This window comes from Aedes albopictus, chromosome 3 (genome assembly GCF_035046485.1).
Source record: "Aedes albopictus strain Foshan chromosome 3, AalbF5, whole genome shotgun sequence".
NCBI lineage: Eukaryota > Metazoa > Arthropoda > Insecta > Diptera > Culicidae > Aedes > Aedes albopictus.
The window spans coordinates 438,094,836-438,115,068 of record NC_085138.1 but is presented as its reverse complement, the minus strand read 5'-3'; the positions used below and the strand labels follow the sequence as shown (position 1 = coordinate 438,115,068).

Below are 20,233 nucleotides of genomic sequence, written 5' to 3'. Positions count from 1 at the left end.
CACCGTTCCAAATGTTCTGGCAATAATGTCCATGTCGTCCGCAAAGCACACAAATTGACCGGATTTTGTGAAAATCGTTCCCCGGCTGTTGAGCCCGGCTCGTCGCATCACACCTTCCAGAGCGATGTTGAAGAGTAGGCATGAGAGTCCATCACCTTGTCGCAGTCCCCGGCGAGATTCGAATGAACTAGATAGTTCACCCGAAACCCTTACGCAGTTTTGCACACCGTCCATCGTTGCTTTAATCAGTCTAGTCAGCTTCCCAGGAAAGCCGTTTTCGTCCATGATTCTCCATAGCTCTGCGCGGTCGATACTGTCGTATGCCGCTTTGAAGTCGATGAACAGGTGATGCGTTGGGACCTGGTATTCACGGCATTTCTGGAGGATTTGCCGTACGGTAAAGATCTGGTCCGTTGTCGACCGGCCGTCGATGAAGCCGGCTTGATAACTTCCCACGAACTCGTTTGTTTTTGATGACAGACGACGGAAGATGACCTGGGATAGCACTTTGTAGGCAGCATTCAAAATAGTGATCGCTCTGAAGTTCTCACATTCCAAATGGTCGCCTTTCTTGTGAATGGGGCAGATTACCCCTTCCTTCCACTCCTCCGGTAGCTGTTCGGTGTCCCAGATCCTGACTATCAGCCGATGCAGACAGGTGGCCAACTTTTCTGGGCCCATCTTTATGAGTTCAGCTGCGATACCATCCTTACCAGCTGCTTTGTTGGTTTTGAGCTGGTGAATGGCATCCTTAACTTCCCTCAGCGTGGGAGTTGGTTCATTTCCGTCCTCCGCTGCACTGGCGTCGTCGTTTCCTCCGTTGCCGTGGGCTCCCGTGCCTACGTTCTCCACGCCGTTCAGGTGCTGATCGAAGTGCTGCTTCCACCTTTCGATCACCTCACGTCCGTCCGTCAAGAGGCCTCCGTCTTTATCCCTGCATATTTCGGCTTGCGGCACGAAGCCGTTGCGGGATGCGTTGAGCTTCTGATAGAACTTCCGTGTTTCTTGGGAACGGCACAGCAGTTCCATTTCTTCACACTCCGCTTCTTCCAGGCGGCGCTTTTTCTCCCGAAAGAGGCGGGTCTGCTGTTTCCGCTTCTGTTTATAACGTTCCATGTTCTGTCGAGTCCCTTGCTGCAGCATTACCGCCCTCGCTGCATTCTTCTCCCCCAAAACCGTTCTGCACTCTTCGTCGAACCATTCGTTCCGTCGATTCCGTTCCACGTACCCGATGGTGCTCTCGGCCGCGTCGCTGATGGCTGCTTTCACTGTACTCCAGCAGTCCTCTAGAGGGGCCTCATCGAGCTCGCCCTCGTCTGGCAACGCGGCCTCGAGATTCTGCGCGTATGCTGAGGCGACATCCGGTTGCTTCAGTCGCTCTAGGTTGTACCGTGGCGGTCGCCGGTGCCGTACATTGTTGATGACGGAGAGTTTTGGGCGCAGTTTGACCATCACCAGATAGTGGTCGGAGTCGATGTTGGCGCCACGATAGGTCCTGACGTCGATAATATCGGAGAAGTGCCGTCCGTCAATCAGAACGTGGTCGATTTGAGATTCCGTCTGCTGTGGTGAACTCCAGGTGTAACGATAAGGGAGGCTGTGTTGGAAAAAGGTGCTACGTATGGCCATATTTTTGGAGGCGGCGAAATCAATGAGTCGTAGGCCGTTTTCGTTCGTCTGCTGGTGGGCGCTGAACTTACCAATCGTCGGTCTGAATTCCTCCTCCTGGCCTACCTGAGCGTTCAAATCACCTATGATGATCTTGACGTCGTGGCTTGGGCAGCGATCGTACTCGCGTTCGAGCTGCGCGTAAAATGCGTCCTTGTCATCATCAGTACTTCCGGAGTGTGGGCTGTGCACGTTTATTATGCTGAAGTTGAAGAATCGGCCTTTGATCCTCAACCTGCACATTCTTTCGTCGATCGGCCACCAACCGATCACGCGTCTCTGCATATCACCCATCACGATGAAAGCTGTTCCCAGCTCGCGTGTGTTGCCGCAGCTCTGGTAGATGGTATGATTACCTCTAAACGTTCGCACCATGGATCCTGTCCAACACACCTCCTGCAGCGCTACGATGCCGAACCCGCGGTCCTTCAGTAGATCGGCGAGTATGCGGGTGCTCCCAATGAAGTTGAGAGATCGGCAGTTCCACGTACCGAGTTTCCAATCGCAAGTCCTTTTTGTTCGCTGGGGTCGTTGCCGTTGGTCTCGGTTCGTATTATTCTGTTGCTGATTTTCCGTTACAATGGTTTTTTACGGCTGGCTCGTAGGGCCTGACACCAACCCCCTACTTTCCGGAGGACCATAGTGCACAGTTGAGCTTAGAGTCCTTCCCTGGCACTCGGACGTAGATCAGCCGCCCCTAACATGGGGATCAGACGCTGTTGTGAGCCGCTCCTCCTGGAGAACAGACGCTCAGGTTTGCCGAAGCAAACCCCCCCTTCCCTGTCAGCCTATGACCAAAGTTCCCACCGGGGTTGGTTACCCGATCTTCCCTAAGGTTGCTCATAGTTTCCGGCCGGTACCGCGTGGAGGTAGGGATAGGAGTTGCTGGGCAGAGGCTAGTGGATCACAATGGGATCTGAATTGCGCAGCATACCCAGCCTTTACCAGCCACTCTAGTAGGATGTTGGGATCAATATGACCCAGAAAGGCTCGCTGAACGTGCACCACGTCATCATAGTTTGCATAATTTAACATCTTATTTACCTTACCGGTCAGACTAAAGCCTGGGTGTTTTCTGCTGTACATAGGAGTCGTCTCCATTCTACTCGGTCCATGGCTGTGTGTCTACAGTTCAGCACTCTGCGAAGGGTCCGCAAATCGTCCTCCACTTGATCGACCCACCTAGTTCGCTGCGCACCACGTCTTTTTATACCGGTCGAATTACTCTCGAGAACCATTTTAGTCGGGTTGCTATCCGACATCCTGATGATGTGACCCGCCCACCGTAGCCTCCCGATTTTCGCGGTGTGGGCGATGGTTGGTTCTCTCAGCAGCTGATTCAGCTCGTGGTTCATTCGCCTTCTCCAAGTCCCGTCTTCCATCTGTACTCCGCCGTAGATTGTACGCAACACCTTCCGTTCGAAAACTCCAAGGGCGCGTTGGTCCTCTGCACGTAGGGTCCATGTTTCATGCCCATAGAGGACTACCGGTCTAATCAGCGTTTTGTAGAGATAGTTAATTTCGTGTGACGGCTATACTTTGTTCGATCATAGAGTCCTGCGGAGTCCAAAGTAAGCTCGATCTCCTGCCACAATGCGCCTCTAAATTTCTCTGCTGATGTCGTTGTCGGCGGTCACCAATGAGCCCAAGTACACGAATTCTTCAACCGGCTCGATTTCATCATCTCCGATAGAAGTTCTGGGTGGCTAGGTACGGTAATTCATCCCTTGAGCCCTTTGCCACAGACAAACAGACGTAACACTTGTGAAATTTCCATCGACCACGCTTTTAACGATCATTTTAAATTTTCATAGTTGTGGCTTTCACAACCAGAGGCGCGCGCATCGTTTTTCTATGCGTTTGACGTTTCACACTAGCGCCTTCTGTTGACGATATTGCCCAACAAAGTTATTCGTGCAACTTTTCCACCAGATGATGGTAGTGTGAACTGGGCGATGGGTTTCCATGAAAATCGTTCAAGGTGTTACGTATGTTGTCTGTGCTTTTGCCATTATGTACTTTGGACTTAATCCATTTACGCCCAGCGATCTCTTTATAGATCAGATGCCTCGAATGCCCAGTGATCTATTCATAGATCACACAGAAAAAAATATGTAATTAAAATTCAGCGAGAAATCATGCACATAAAGGGAATGCTAGAGTTAGTGCACTTTTACATGAGAAAGCATGTAAAATTACATCACCATCATGTAAATTTCCGCCAACCATCGCGTAAACCATCATGGACTCCAACCGGTTACGCGACTATTAGCGGAAATTTATACGATCGTAACGTAATTTTACATGATATTTCATGTAAATATGCACTAACTCAAGCATTCCCTTTATGTGCATTATTACTCGCTGAATTTTACATGAACATTTTTTTCTGTGCAGTAACTTTTGCGATAACCGCGGAGAAATGAGGCATATTTGAAGACTGGTGTCTTCAGCAAAATCATTGAGGAGGGCATAGATTCTCTGATAGTAAGTATTCGCTCCAGCAAGTGGCGTTAGTGATCATGAAACATTTTGAATTGATCTCGAGAATCAGACCATATGGACGAATTTCGTCTTCGGCATAGTTGATCAGGGCATCAAAAGCTACCCGTTAGTGAACTTGTTGGTTCTAGGTTTATCCGCTAGGTGGCGCTACAATTCTAAACAGAATCAGACTACAAAGAAAAAGTTCGTCTTCAGTAAAGTTGATCAGGACATCAGAAGCTACTAAAGTGACCTAGTTGGTTCTAGGTTTATCCGCTAGCTACTTAGGTGGCGCTAGTGAGTCCTAAAAATTCTAAACTTCTGTATCTCGAGAATCAGACAACAGAGAAGAATTTCGTCTTCGGCAAAGTTGATCAGGACATCAGAAGCTATCCGATAGTGAACTAGTTGATTCTAGGTTTACTAAGTGGCACTAGTGAGTAACGGGCTTGGTGGTCTAGTGGCTACCGCTTCTGATTCGTAAGCAGAAGGTCATGGGTTCAATCCCAGGGCCGTCCCTTTCATCCTACTTTGTACTCTCTCTCTCTCTCCATTGGACCCCAGAGCCATTTTGAAGTTGCCGCAAACAAGTTTGGGTTGACATATCGACCCCATTTTTACAGTACCTTCAAACTACACCGCGATGAGTTATTTGTGCAAAAATACCAATTAGCGTACTATTCTCGATGTCAAAGTTGAACCGGGCGATTTTGTACCCCTGGGGTCCATTGGACCCCACGGCACAAATGATTGTATCTTTTGATCATGACTTCCTAGAATAATGCTGTCTTCAACAAAATTGTTCTGCAGACCAAGGGCAATCTTATGATAAATTAATTGAATCGAAATTAGTCCAGTAGATGGCGCTATTGTATATTTAAATTACGGATTGAAAGCTTAAATATCTTGATATTCTAAATGCAAAGAATGTTCGTGTCTTCGGCAAAAGTGTTTGATACATCAAAATCTATTTGATAATACAAATTATGCTAATGTTTTTCTGCAAGCTGGCGCTAATAGATACATTTTCGCTCAGCAATTTAGACACCCTGAGCAACAAACGTCCTAAAAAAGTAAACTTCTTTTGAGGTGAATGTCTTGATGCAATATAATGGCAAACTACCAATACTTCTTATTAGATGGATAATTTACTTCAGAATTGACTCACCAGGTGGCGAAAGTATAGCTTCAAAGATTACACATAGATAAGACTTTCGAACCACAGTTCAAAAATGTAATATACATTTGTTAGGTACTTGATATCTCGATCGAGAGAAAATATTCTAAGTTGATGACTTTGGCAGATTTCTTTATATGAATGAAAATTTTCAATTTCAATAATCTTTGATTTGAAATCATCTCACTAGATGGCGCTCCTGCACAATCAATTTATTTCGCCGATATATCTGAAAAAAAAAACATGTTCGAAAACACCTCACTTGATTCCTTCCAAAGTTTCTTCAGGTATTTTTCTACAAATTCCTTTAAGGATCCGGGTATTTCTCAGGGATTCTCTCAGGATGGCTTCATGATGTTCCAATAATTGCATCATGCATCAGTGGTTCTACAAAGTTGTCACCAATAATTTTATCGATGATTACTCCAGGGATTCTCATACAGATACCTTCAGGAATTTCTTCCGGAATTTCTGAAGAAACTCCTGTTTTTTTTTTTCAAAAATTAATGCAGGGATTCTTTCAGTGATTCTTGCCAAGAATCCTCCAGGGCTTTATCTAGGAAATCCACTTATCCTCTGGATTTTTTTTTTCAGAAATTCCTCCAGGGATTGTTTTAGGAATTCCACCAGCGATTCAACTAAAAATTCATAGAAGGATCCCTTGGAATTCCTTCCGGTATTCCTCCAGGAATTGCTTCCGGGATTCCTCTAAGATATAAAATTTAAATGCTAACTAGAACCATTATGTCTGGGTTGTACGACGTCATAATCTATTGGTACACTCTAAATTTACTATTAAAAAATCTCTATGAATAATAAGCATCCCGAAGTACGACAGATACAAACTGTACATGCTCATTAGCGCCACCCAATGCACAGTGGGAAAAAATAGGTATAAAACGCGAAAAAATTCAATATCTCTGCTCGTAGTGGATGGATTCGAATGAATTTTTGACACAAACTGCAAAAATCTCTACAGTTTCAGATAAGCAGGGTGTCATTCACCGCACGATGCTGAAAATCTGTGCTCGTCGAGCAGTCGAGTCAAGTACAAGACACTGAAGACGACCTTACAGTTGAGGTCGAAATACGTATCTGTCAAAGGATGCAAATTCTTAGTGGAATTCAAAGGAACCGTACTTAACCCGATTTTCTTTTATTTACAGATATTCCCCTAACAAGCCCAGGTTAATCATCATCATAGTTGGTTCTAGATTTATTCGCTTGGTGGCGCTTATGAGTCCTAAAAATTCTTGGCTGCTGTATTTCGAGAATCAGACTACGAAGTGTGATTGCAGCACAGGACCACGTTGGATCGAATTGAGGTCTTCGGTGCACTTATTCTTAGAAATCGAGGAATAAGTGCACCAAGGACGTAAAGGCGATTCCAGGGTAAATGTGCACTTTTATCACATTTTTAGGTGTACTAAAAATAGTGTAATAGTCCAATTTGGGATGAAATCTGCAATATAATATCTGAACAATTTGCGTAGTAACATATCCAAAATTTTCAGATTTGTCTGAATGGTAAGTATGGATCTCTCATTTGCCGGGGCCATCAGTACTCTCCGGGACAATTCAATGCTTATTTTCTCTTGACACTGGCCTGACCGAGCCTTGAAAGTACGTTCCAAAAGAATACCTTTTGCATTCCTCATGCACCAGAAGACCAACTTACATTTATCTAGAAAGCTCAAAAGATATTTTACTTTCTTAAATGCTACAAGATAAGAATGCAGAAAGTTGACTCATCTCCATGACAGATAAAATACGATAATCACAATCGGTAAATTGCAACGGGGTCAATGAAGTCACACCAGTCTCATCCAAACGGCTAATATCATTCTGAGATAACTTCCTCTCTCAGCAAGTATAATAATGCAATCGATTTCAAATGAAAATGCATAAAGGCCAGCTGCAAACGCCGCATGCCGAATGACGCATATGAATTTTTCAAGCTCAGGGTAAAACCTGCCAACGAACAGTCAATCATCATTCGGTCGGGCAGACTCCGAGATGAATGTGTGGTGTTGGTGACTTTAGAGTTAGGACTAGTCAGTGCGTCGAGGTAACTTTGTGTCAGACCCGGACCAAACTCAAACCGTGGCCAGTAGGTACCAACTATAGTGGTGGCGCTGTCAGGGTGACTCATTGCAGGCACTGGGTACTAGACGTTACGCCATGGTACCTACAAGAGGAAAAATAAAACACCAGCAACCGAACCGCACCAAATGAGATGCGTTTCGGCTGGCTGCTGTCGAAAGGGAAGTTGGGGTGATAGTGGGTAAAGTTTGCACATCCTGTACTATTTCTGAGCAAATAACGTATTTGTATTGAGCGGATTTCCTGAATTCCTAAACCATTGCAAAACTCCTTCCTTGTTTATATCGACCTATCGGACCATCCCTCAAACAAAATATAGCCTTACCGCTTGGAATTTTGATTATAACTATGTATTACTTTTTATGGTTTCGTAGTCTTTATTTAATTTTATTTATTTTCCAGTTTTTCTTATTTTTTTAATTTTTTATCATTATTCGTTCCTGATGAGTAAATTATCATCCCCTACTCTTCCTGCCCCCTAAAAGTCTACGTAGTTTATGAACAGCCCCTAAGTTAAGGTTCAACTCACAATTTATAAGTATTGGTGAAAGCGCCTACTGACTTTACAGAGAGTAAACAAACACTCCTGCACGCGGATGTGCAGATGAGGCAGGTTCGTTAGTGCATTTCATTTGTCTCTTTCCCATCTTCAACTTGTTTATCACGCTGTGCATATGACGCAAGAAATATGCACGCATAGGCAATGGGAGAATAAAAGAAACAGCAAATCAAGAAAAGCCACACCATGTATGTGCACTACATGGAAGTAAATACCGCGCCGGTTGGAAAGTGAAAAAGGATTTTGTGCAGTTTTCGCGATTGTGTGGCTATCGCCGCGGACTTTTTCGTGATGTAGTGAATATTATTCCATTTGTGAAGCCGGTGAAACATTTTACACTTCGATTATGGAAGCAATTACGTTTCGAGAGGCAATTAAAAAGTGAGACCGTTCCCGGTAAGATAGTGCTAGTGAAATGGTGCGAGCTGGTGTGCGTTGGGGGGGAATTTGGAAAAGATAGCGCACAATTTATAAATTAGCAGTTTTGCAGTGAAATATTGTGAAAATGTGGTGTTTCTTGGTTTCAATGAAAAGGTAAGTGTCCTGAGCAAGCGTTGAAGCAAATTTTAAAATAACTCGATATCAGATAGTGGTGAAAATTCGAGTATTTCTTCATCTTCAATTGAAAACTCACACATGTGAGAAAATTAAGCAAGCATGTGTTAGAAAAACCAAACTGATTTCCCCCTTAAAATAACTACGTATTTTATAGGATGTTGAGTTTTCCCATGCCATTACATAATCGGTTGATTCAGAACTATACGTGTTCAATTAATAAAATTTACTTTAACTCTTAAAGCATCTCAATTACCCCTATTCCCCCTAAACTGAATATCTGTGCGCTTTGCAGGGATTCGGTGAGTCAGAGTGTTGGTGTTGTTTATTGTTGCAGAAAGCGAAACATTAACATCGAGAATGGGTTTGTCCATTAGTTGGCACTAGTCTGCTTGTAAAGTGGTGTAACTTTTAAATTTCGGCTTACGCCAAACAATCCGAAAGATGAACGAGTAAACAGAAAGATCGATTATTGCATGCATGCTACCTACCTACTTACATCCATCGTTTCCAATTGGTTGCCATATGTTTCATGTCTAAAAAAATCGAAAGTAAACAGAACGGGTAGACAGACACATGCCCCACAGGAATCATCATTGTTCTTCATGCCCGATGTAGAAAATCTGTTCCAACGCTGCACATCGCAGCTTATCGATATTTCCCTTTTAGAACGTGCTTGATAAGGAAGTTGCTCATAGTGTTTCCTCTCTCTCTCTCTCTTTCTCTCCTATTGCAGAAATGAAGGTCTAAGTTACCTTCACCAGTTCCGCACGGAACCTAAACAGCAGTGAGAGAGCAGCAGTGTTCGATGCAGCGCCTACAACCGATTGACTGCACACCCCGGAGATCGACAGGCAAGCAAGAGAGATACACAGAACAGACCCAGAATGGTGTTATCATATTGTAGGTAAGTGACTGTCGAGATTTTTTGATGGAGTCCCTACACAACTGGTGGATCAAACGCTGTTTCGAGTCACTTTTGGCTAGATATTTCAGATAAATCATTTTATACAACATTTGACTTTAAATACTCATTATTATTCTAATACCGTTTTCACTTTTAAAGTTTTATATCCTTTAGTATGTTCAAATTAACTTATTGTCAATTCATATATCAAGTTTTGTGATTCTCAATCAATTTTAAAATTCGCTTTGATAAAATCAGTAATCAGTTGATCCATAGTTGTTGGGGCATGGTATGCAATGTGAAACAAATTCGTCAATGTTGTCCCAAATGGATTCGCTTCAGATATTTTGAAAACATCTAAACCGCGACCGAGTGTACTATACTCTCGTGTATCATCATAATAAAACCAACCGTGAGGTTCGGAGAGGTCAATCATTCAGCAATTCTTGTACTACATCTGTTGCCAAAATGAGCCAAAGCAATAGACCGGCAGTCGCCACAACTGTTGGTGTATCCTCTAGTAGTGCTACGTCAACGGTTGCAGTGACAACGGCAACGGTGGGGTCAACGATTGTAACGTCCAAGCAAAGCACTGGGGGTGGTGGTGATGATGGTAGTAAAGCTTCCTCAAAGGTTCAAAAGTGTGCTGAAATTGATACTCTCGCGGGCAAGGAACGATCGAAACCATCATCGACCGTACGATCGTTGAACTTCGATGATCCTGAGCTGGGTAAGAAGGTCGCTCCTGGCAATGTTGAAAAGAAAGATGATTCCAAGGTGAAAAAAGAAGATGTAAAACCTCCAGCTATTGCCCCAAAGGAAATGGACATCAAAACTAAAAACATTCCAAACATTTCGACCAAACCGTCCACAGTGAAAAAGGAGGATATCAAAACACAAGCACCGGCAGCTACAACTACGGTATCATCGATATCCGCCAAGCCTATATCTAGTCCGGCAGTTGTCTCCGCATCCAAGCCGCCGCATAGCAGTAGTCCAAAGCAAATACAAGAAGCGGAGCTCAAACCATCGGGTAGCCCATCAAAAGGAAGCCTGAAAAAGATGCACCAGCAGGCGGCTATAAAACCCGACGAAACTCCTAAACCAGCACTTTTGAAGTCATCCTCTGTTCCAACTACGGCGTCTGCTCAACCTGCAGCTAGTATGAAGCCTTCGCCAGTACCCCCTCTCGCAGCTCAACCGAATAATCAGCTACCAACTCCCGTAATCACCACAGCAGCACCGTCGCCAACTGTTACTACGGCTCCCGTAGTTTTACGCCCATCATCCGGAACTAATTTGCAAAAGTCGACTTCTTATCGCAAATCATCATACAAACCACAGCACTCCCATTCGCTACGATACTCGGGCAGTGGCAGCGATATCTCCAACCTAGTGCGAGTTCGAAACTCGACTCTTGGAAATTCGGCTCCTACTCTGTCGATAACCTCCAAGGAAGGTGGATTCAGTCAACGGCGTTCGACTTCTTCATCAGCCGCGCGCAGTGGAGCAGTGGCCCGCCATCGCTTGAGCTTCGTAGCCAACATTTCCCCTCGATCTCATTCGCCCATTCCTGCTAGTCCTATCGACAGCCCACGGATCAACTCACCGAGCATGATCCATTTCCCGTTTGTTCCGATCAAAAGAATCACCAACAAAAACAGCGATAGCCGACGATGGTCTGTAGCTTCGCTGCCTAGTTCTGGATACGTAACAACGCCCGGGAGTTCAAACATCTCTTCGCAATGCTCGAGTCAGGAACGACTTCATCAGTTTCCTCCGGTTCCAACGAACGACGATCTGCAAATGTTGTCGTTACACTTTTCCAGCAACGATAGCAATCCCAGCATGGAAGGACGCAATCTACATCACCATCACGGGTTCCACCATCTTCATCACCATCATCTACATCAGCACAGTGGAACCGGATTCAATCCGCCCGTATCTCCTCTTGCCCCGCAGTACCAACATTCGACTCAACAACCGCTCAGTTTGCAATCTCATGCAACGCACTGCAACAGTCCTCACTCTGTCAAATCATCCGGCAGCTGCAAGGACGAACTAAACAATTTCTGCGGTTGCCGTTCTCCAATCCATCGTCCTCGATCCCGCAGCCTCAGCAGCCCTTCGCACTCTCCCATAACGGATAACGAGATTTCTCTGATGAACACCTTCTACAAGGAACGCTTCCCCAAGGCCACACAGCAAATGGAAGAACGCCTGTCGCACTTTATCAACGAGAACAAAAACATCATCAACGATAGCGCCAGAATTTCCCAACCGATCGTACGCTTCGTTCACCACCAAGTTCTGGAAATGGCACGGGACTGTCTACATAAATCCCATGCCAAACTAATCACTTCCCGTTACTTCTACGAAATGAGTGAAAACCTGGAACGGCTCCTGCTGGAAACAAAAGAAAAATCCCCGGAAGCTGCGCCGGAAATAACCGCCGTAATCAAGAAGCTGCTACTCATCATCTCTCGTCCGGCACGCCTCCTAGAGTGCTTAGAATTCGACCCGGAAGAGTTCTACCGCCTCCTGGAAGTAGCCGAAGGTCAAGCAAAAGTCACGCAAGGTATCAAAGCCGACATCCCCCAATATATCATCCAGAAGCTAGGTCTCAACCGGGACCCGATTGCGGAACTGCAAGAAGAGCTTATCGAACAGGCATCACTGAACTCGTCCATCAACACCAACTGTGATTCATCGGATAACAACAACTCGTTTTCGCCGAATCAATCGTTCAGCGGAAGGGGTGATCTGAGCCTTAGTGGTTCCATGACATGTTCCACTCCCAAAGGATCGGGTTCGTTGAACAACAGTATCAACACGCTGAACAATAATCAGATTGGAATCAACAATAACAGTACGGGTACAACGCCAGGAGCTAACAAGGGCTTCAAAGGGCGAACAGCGAATGCCGTGCCTAGTGAAAAAGACTACGATATGCTCAAACTGATTTCAAACGGAGCCTACGGAGCGGTCTATCTGGTTAAACATAAACAAACCCGACAGAGATTTGCCATGAAGAAAATCAACAAAAACAGCTTGATGTTGCGCAACCAGGTGGAGCAGGTGTTTGCCGAGCGAGATATTCTGAGTTTTGCGGACAACCCGTTCGTGGTCAGCATGTATTGTTCGTTTGAAACCAAAAAGCACCTCTGTTTGGTGATGGAATACGTGGAGGGCGGCGACTGTGCCACACTGCTGAAGAGCCTTGGCCCGCTGCCGTGTGATATGGCACGATTCTATTTTGCTGAAACGGTGTTGGCGGTGGAATACCTACACAGCTATGGAATTGTGCACCGTGATTTGAAGCCGGACAACTTGCTGATTACGGCGTTGGGCCATATCAAGCTAACGGATTTCGGTCTCTCCAAAATGGGTTTGATGTCGTTGGCCACCAATTTGTACGAGGGATACCTGGACAGTGAGACGAGACAATTTTCGGATAAACAGGTTTTTGGAACTCCGGAGTATATTGCGCCGGAAGTGATTTTGAGACAGGGATACGGGAAACCCGTGGACTGGTGGTCTATGGGAATAATTCTGTATGAATTTTTGATTGGCTGTGTACCTTTCTTCGGAGAAACTCCGGAGGAACTTTTCGCCCATACGGTGAACGATGATATCGAATGGCCCGATAATGATGATTGGCCGATACAGGATGAAGCTAAAGATTTGATAACGGTGCTGCTTCAACAGAATCCCAGAGATCGATTGGGAACAGGTGGTGCGCACGAAGTAAAAGAGCATTACTATTTTATTGGTTTGGATTGGAACAACCTGCTTCGACAGAAAGCCGAATTCGTTCCTCAGTTAGATAACGAAGAGGATACCAGCTATTTCGATACAAGGGTTGATCGATATAACCATGAAATTTGCGGTGACGATACTGACGACATGGAAGATTCACCTTTGTTCGGATCGTTCAGCTCGTATTCACCGCAGTACAGAAAACAACAGGCAGCTACAACCAATCCAGTACCCACAGTTCCGCAGCAAGAACAACTAGCTTCTCCTCTTCCTGGTTCTAATCTTCCATCATCGCTTGCTAAAGAAAAGCAACAGCTTCCATCACTGTTCGAGGATAGTTTCGATGTGAATCACCCTAAGCCAAACGACATCAGCAAGCTCATCATTACACCGGAACTGCGAAAGTTCAACATCAACCCATCGAAATACAAGATGCCATCGACGCCAGACTTGGAATACCTTCCGGAACTGGCCACACCAGATCGTGAAGATTTCATCAGCCATCTGAACCTACGACCGCATGTTCAACAGCCGGTACCAACTACTCCGGAAACACCGGAAACGAACAAACGCTTCAGTGATTTCTATCCACTTTCCTCCCTCAAACAGCTGTCAACGCCGGAATCGTCGCAAACGGACAGCGACGACGTGTCACCGCAAATTCAACGGAAGCGAAAGATCGTCCACAGTCGAGGCATACTGCCGAAGTTCTCGATATCCATTGAAGACGATCAAAGCGGCCACGAAACGTCATCTTCAACGCCTTCGCAGGTGATTACTTCGTCACCATCGAGTTCGTTGAACAACTTGAATCAATCGCGCCATATCGTGAAGAGTGCTTCAGCATTGGGACTCTCGTTGATGACATCCTCAGATGATTCATCCACCGCAATAGCAACAATGGGCAGCGGCAGTGGCGGAGGTCTCCACAACGTTCCAACGACCGCTTCGAATCTTTCGTCTTCTTCCGGCTGCAGTACCGGCATAACCTCCACGATGCATTCCGCCGGTAACTGCTCGAGCACGGCCAGCTCACGTGATACTTCTCCCTGTCGGGAACTCAGCCCTCTAGTCACTAATCTTAAGCCACCGTTGATCATCCGAAGGGGACCGAGAGGTTTCGGCTTCACCGTTCACACCATTCGGGTTTACTACGGAGATACGGATTTCTACACGATGCATCATTTGGTGATGGCAGTGGACGAAGGAAGCCCTGCGTTCGAGGCCGGATTAAGACCGGCGGATCTGATCACGCATGTAAACGGGGAGGCGGTACAAGGCCTTTATCATACACAGGTGCTACAATTATTACTCAGTGGAGCCGAATTGGTTAGCTTGCGAGCTACTCCTTTGGAACATACCAGTATTCAAAGCGGTGGCAGAAAGCGGGAACCTTGGCAGAGTAAATTTGCCAAGAAGAGTACCCATAGCCGACGGAAGCAGAAGAAGGACAACGAAAAGAAACGTAAGACATCGCTGTTCAGAAGAATCAGCAGCAAACGGGCCAGTGCAGAGATGCAACAGATGGTAGCTGGAATACAATCGCCAACATCAGTTCCGCCCAGTAGAAGCTTCCAGTCGTTTACTCGTTTCCAAGGAAGTCAACCCAACCTAGTTGCTGCAGCAAGTCCAATTCCTTCTGCGATCCAGCCGGTACCTTCGACATCCCTGACGGCATCACCGGTTAACCGACTGAGTCTTTCGCCCTTGAATCCTGGCAATACTTTCCAGCCATCCCCGTCGTCATCGCCAAGTACTTCCGCACCAAGCACTCCAACGGGAACGATAACTTACAACGATGGAGCTCCGCTTTATCAGCGGCCATCCACACTGCATGTTCTGAAACACAAGCTCCATTCGTCGCCTTGTCCCACCACGAAAGGCCTTCATACTACGCCGGCCACGGGACGTCCAAATCGACGGAAGTCAGCCGATCATATGCCACTGTCTCCGCTCGCCAGAACTCCTAGTCCATCGCCGCTTCCGGCCTCGCCAACGAGGTCGTCTAGCCCGCTAGCGTTTCCGGTTGTGCATCCTTTGGGATCGTCCAATACTACACAATCTTACAGTCCCGGCGGTCTACCAAATGCATCCACTGTGGCACCACAACCGGTTCCGGGAATTGTCACCATAAGCGGTTCCCCTACGCCGCCCACGAAGAAAGGCTTCCCACGGGCCAAAACAGCAGAACCCAGTTCTCCGTTGCTCCGAAGGGCTCTTTCTCCGGATCGACTTCATCCCCGAAGTGCCGAAAGCAAGTGCGTTCTTTCGCCCCTATGTTGCAATACTCCTCTGAAAACCCCCCGCCAGGTAACCGGAATTTGGCGCTCCAACCAGAACTCCACCATCACAACGGCCACGCCACCGTCATCGAACGTTGTGCCGGTTACGGCTGTTCCCATCGCAGCAGCATCTTCTTCTTCTTCAGCCCCAGCGCAATCGCAGCAAACTGTAACTTCGGCAGCACCGACAGCTTCTTCCAACACTGCCACCAACACGGTGGTGGCATGCAAGGTTGCCAGCACTTCAGCGCCATCTACGACAACGACAGCATCCCTGCCGATTGCGTCAACGGCGTCTTCCGGTGGAACCAGTCCAGCAAAGTCCCAAGAACAGCAACAATCACAAACCAAACAGCTAACCAAAATGGTTGAGAAAATGAGTGTAAGAGAGGACACGCCCTAAAATAAATTCGCTTGCTAATGATAGAAGCTTGCTTGCTAATACAGAAAAAAAATATCCGTACGCTCCCTTAATAATGGTTATGATTATTATACTTTGTTCTCACAATTGTTAGTACTTTATTTCGTTAATTGAGAGTATTTGCGATGAACGCAAGGAAAACTTGTTTATTTATTTTACGAAACCCCTAGCATGTAAGACCAGGATTGCACAGGTAGGCCATGAACTTTGGCAGTTAAAATAGGAAGTAAACGAACCGAATTAGGAAGTTTAGCTAGCGAATACTGAATGTGTCGTAGTAGGCCGTTCCACCCACCGCCAGCACCAGCCGCCGCTGCATTGAAATTTGAACGAAACGTAGGGCGTAGACTACTGTGATGAGTGTTGTTGCGGTTAGCGCGTAGGAATCGCACGGTTAGATGACTAGCAACGCAACGGAACAGCTGCAAATGTATAGTGAAGCACACAATTTTAAACCGTATATGGTAGTACTTGAAGTTTCATTGTCTGTTTACTTTTTTTTATTTTTGGTGAATCGATTAACAATCAACCAATTTTGTTTTGATTTCGATCGTTTAAATAAAACAAACTGTTATGCAAACCAGAAGATGGAAAATAATAACTCTGTATGGATTTAAATTTGTGTGATATTTTGAATTTAACTTTATGTAATATGTGGATAATGCATCTGCAGATTATACATACAAAGACGTAGAAAATAGGAGGAAAATAAAGGGAAGCATGCTTGATAAATCCAAACCAGCACTGAAATCTAAAAATGCAGTTTGTGTTTGCTTAGAATTGGTCAATGGGTAAAACTGAATTCACAATAAACATCGGTGAATCGACATTGAAAAAAAAAACAATATCTATTCATTTCTTTGTTCTTACTAGTCTGGAATAAAAAAGTCTTTGATATTCACATCAACCTCGCTAAAATTTAAAACACAACAATTGTTTGGGGAAACGTTCGCAATTGGAATCTGAGCCGTTTCACCTTAGACGTTTACGAATAGGTTTCACTCAAACGACTAATTGGTTTTCTTGTAAATTTGTTTTTGTTGTATGCAAATTTATCATCATGAAAATCGTAGCTCTGAATTGGTTTAAATACGAAAAAATTGAGTGGCTTATTGCATTATCAAGGAATGTACGAAACGGTCATGGCAAATATTGCTCTTTACAATTGGAAGTTTATGCATCAAAACCCAAAATAGATAATCTACCGGATCTCGGTTACATAATAGAATACTTAACTCCAACTTGTCTGATGTTATTTGAAAATTTATTAGAGCGTTTTTGAAATTATCCAGATAGAGTTTGAATTTGAAATGTTCACCAAAATTGCTAACTTACAGCCTAGAAACTCCGTTTTTTATATGCTTCTTCGTAGATTTGTTGGTTTTTCTTCAATCAATGTTTTCATGCAATGTTTCAAAATGTATTCAACCTCCACAGGCAGTTTACCCCGCAACTTATTGCTGCCAGACATCAAACCACGTAACCTCTTGATTTCTAACTCCGTGGTTTGAAGCACTATGCATAAAACAGGATATGCTCGACACATTCGAGACAAAACTGTTCCTGCTTTATATTCACCCTTTCTTCCATTGTCAGACGTTAAACACTCCTCAGCCAAAACAACAAACAACACTACACAGCAATAATAAATCTATACAAGTTTAAAATCAAGAAAAATAGAACTCTTCTTCCTCACCTAGAGGAAAACCGAGAAGCGGTTTGAACCCCTTTCCACAGTATTCACATATAAAGTCACAACGTATAACGTAGAGATACAAACAAGTAGAAATACCTATCTGCAGAAATTTCCCCAAACGCCTGCTACACACAACAGAAAGATACTGAGCAAAAGCGTGAAGAGCGTGTAGGTTAGAAACATTCATCATTCGTAGAGCGTAGATTGAAAAGCAGGCGAATTATGCAAATTTTAGGGAAGCATAAATTTAGTAATCATCGTTATTGCTCCTCCGAAAACTGTAACACAGCTCACAGGTTAATAAAGCAAGGATATTGCTCCAATTGGTACACACATACACAGGCCATACCGGTTGGAACGAAGAACGAATCGTGATTGTTGCTGACTTTGGGATATAAATACTAATTACATTTGGAATGCGTACCGAAAAATAAATTAACTGAATTGTAATCAAAGTCATACTCGGCGTCGATACCACAACAGAGCCATTCTCCTCCGTCGCCGATATACGAAAAACTGTATTCTACTCTTTAAGCTGGCTAGGGCGTAAAATCCACTGAAATTTATCATTTAAATAGCCTTTAGGAGTGCATAACTCTTCATCATCGCACTTAGGTTCTATGCAAGCAAGCGTATATCTCCCCTGTTTTTCATTTTAGAGTTATGCGAAAATAATTATTAAATGACTCATTCTCGTGTTTACTTTTTTACCGTCTCTCATTGAGCGACAATTGGTGATTTATTAATGTTTTTGTCACGTGTTCATCAAATGCAATTCTATTCATGGCAGAAGTTAACCGATGGAAAACAAAACGAAAGATTTAAACGAATGAGCATTGAGAAGAAAGTTATTGCTAGGCGAGTATGCAACAGCACTGTGGGCATAGGTATTAAGACAAAATGAGATTACGATTGAAAATCGAATCACAGAAAGTAATGATAATTGGCTGATGCCATGCGTACATCCCTCGGATAAGAAAACCAGAATAATAGTTGTGTAATGTGAACGGAAAGAGAAAATAGTTCATTTAGTCAAACGAAAAGGTTGGGACAAGAGAGAAAGCATATAGATAGCGAAGACAGAAAGTTGTAGGGGAAGATGAATAATGGCGAAAGTTGAGGAAGAAGCTTACTAAGAGAGACAATTACCATAAACAAAACACACTTATCAATGTTGCTGCAGTGTAATTGATACATAGTGATGAAATGTTAATAAACCAGAAACTGAAATCGTACCCCGTTCGAAATGAACTATGAAAATGGATTGCGCGCGTAGATTCGTGTCATAGAATTCTTCGAAAATCCTTGTGTATTTATTTATTGTGCTGTATTTTATCTGGACAACAAACAGAGTCGTATTAGACACATTCTACCATAACGTTACAACGCAACGCTAAGAAACATTGATGGTCGGATTTTCCACTATTACTCATATAAACGATATAAAAATATTTTTCTCGTCTCGTCTCGTCTGAGGAATATTGTAGAACGTAAAAACTAAAATTGTTTTGAAAATACAGGAAATCCGAACCAACATTTTCAGCGCTATAAGCTTCAATCATTTGCTTTCTGCTGAATTACAGTCGAATTGAAGTAGTCAACGCTGAATAGAAAAAAGCTAGTCAAAAATAAACCATAAGCTAATACACAGATGCCATACAACTACCCAGATGAGTTTTCTGGAATCAATCACTAGTCACTCTAATCGAATTCCGTATGATTTCCCGGAAGATGTAAAAACTCAAATTAATCGAATAGGAGTTACTTACTTTTAGTCCTGTGCACCCACGGTGGTGCAGAGGACCGAATTGAAAGATCTCCATACTCAGCGATTGTCCGCCATCGCCATAACCTGTGGCCAGGTCAAATTTCTGTCGACTTGCTTGATTTCGTTGTTGAGGCTGCGCCGCCATGAGCCTCTGGGTTTGCCTCTGCAGCGATGTCCTGCTGGGTTCCAATCTAACGCTTGCTTCCAGATTTCGTTTCCGCCCCTGCGTAGAGTGTGGCCGACCCACCTCCACTTTCGCTCCCGAATTTCTGTCGCTATCGGCTTGTGATGACATCGAGCTCCACGTTGGAGTCCAATTGTGACATGGTGTCTACTACCTGTAAAAATCCAGAAAACCGGGAATCCTCAGATCATTTTATTTAACGAAAAAACCTGGAATACTCAGGGAATATCTTGGGCGCTCAGAGAAATTTTACTCCGATAAAAGATAATACATTGGGTCGTATGAATAAAAAGCAGTGAACTTTACTACTTATAGATCTACTCAAAAGAAAAGTGGATGAACTAGGAAGTTAAAATCCATATAGGAATTCCACTACAAAGATTTTTCAGAAATTCCGTCAAGGTTTCTTTCTGGAACTTCTTTAGAAATATCTGCTGAAATTCCTCCCAGAATTACTTCCAAGATTCCTTCCGCATTTTTCGTGGTATTCATTTTTAAATTTGCCCCGAAAAGATATACTTCGGGATTCTTTTGTGCCGATTTATCCTAGAGTTTTCAACGGGGATGCTACATAATTTCCCCTTATGGGATATTTCCTGCAGTTCCTCGTGCATCCTGCCCAAACAAATTTCCGTAGGATTTCTACCAGAATTTATCCCGAATTCTCTAA

At 44.3% G+C, this 20,233-nt stretch overlaps 1 protein-coding gene across 3 annotated transcripts in view; it reads left to right on the top strand.

The window, feature by feature from the left end:
- LOC109425978 (microtubule-associated serine/threonine-protein kinase 3) overlaps positions 1 to 18,875 on the top strand; it is a 63,112-nt gene extending 44,237 nt beyond the window's left edge. For 2 of the 3 annotated variants that reach the window (XM_019701396.3, XM_019701398.3), the window contains exons 2-3: positions 9,283 to 9,453; positions 9,796 to 18,875. In XM_019701396.3, the coding sequence (XP_019556941.2) occupies positions 9,922 to 15,897 (5,976 nt within the window). In that variant the 5' untranslated portion in view covers positions 9,283 to 9,453; positions 9,796 to 9,921 and the 3' untranslated portion in view covers positions 15,898 to 18,875. The remainder of the gene's footprint in view (positions 1 to 9,282; positions 9,454 to 9,795) is intronic. The other variant, XM_019701400.3, reaches the window with a different exon arrangement.
- The last annotated feature ends 1,358 nt before the right edge of the window (positions 18,876 to 20,233 follow it).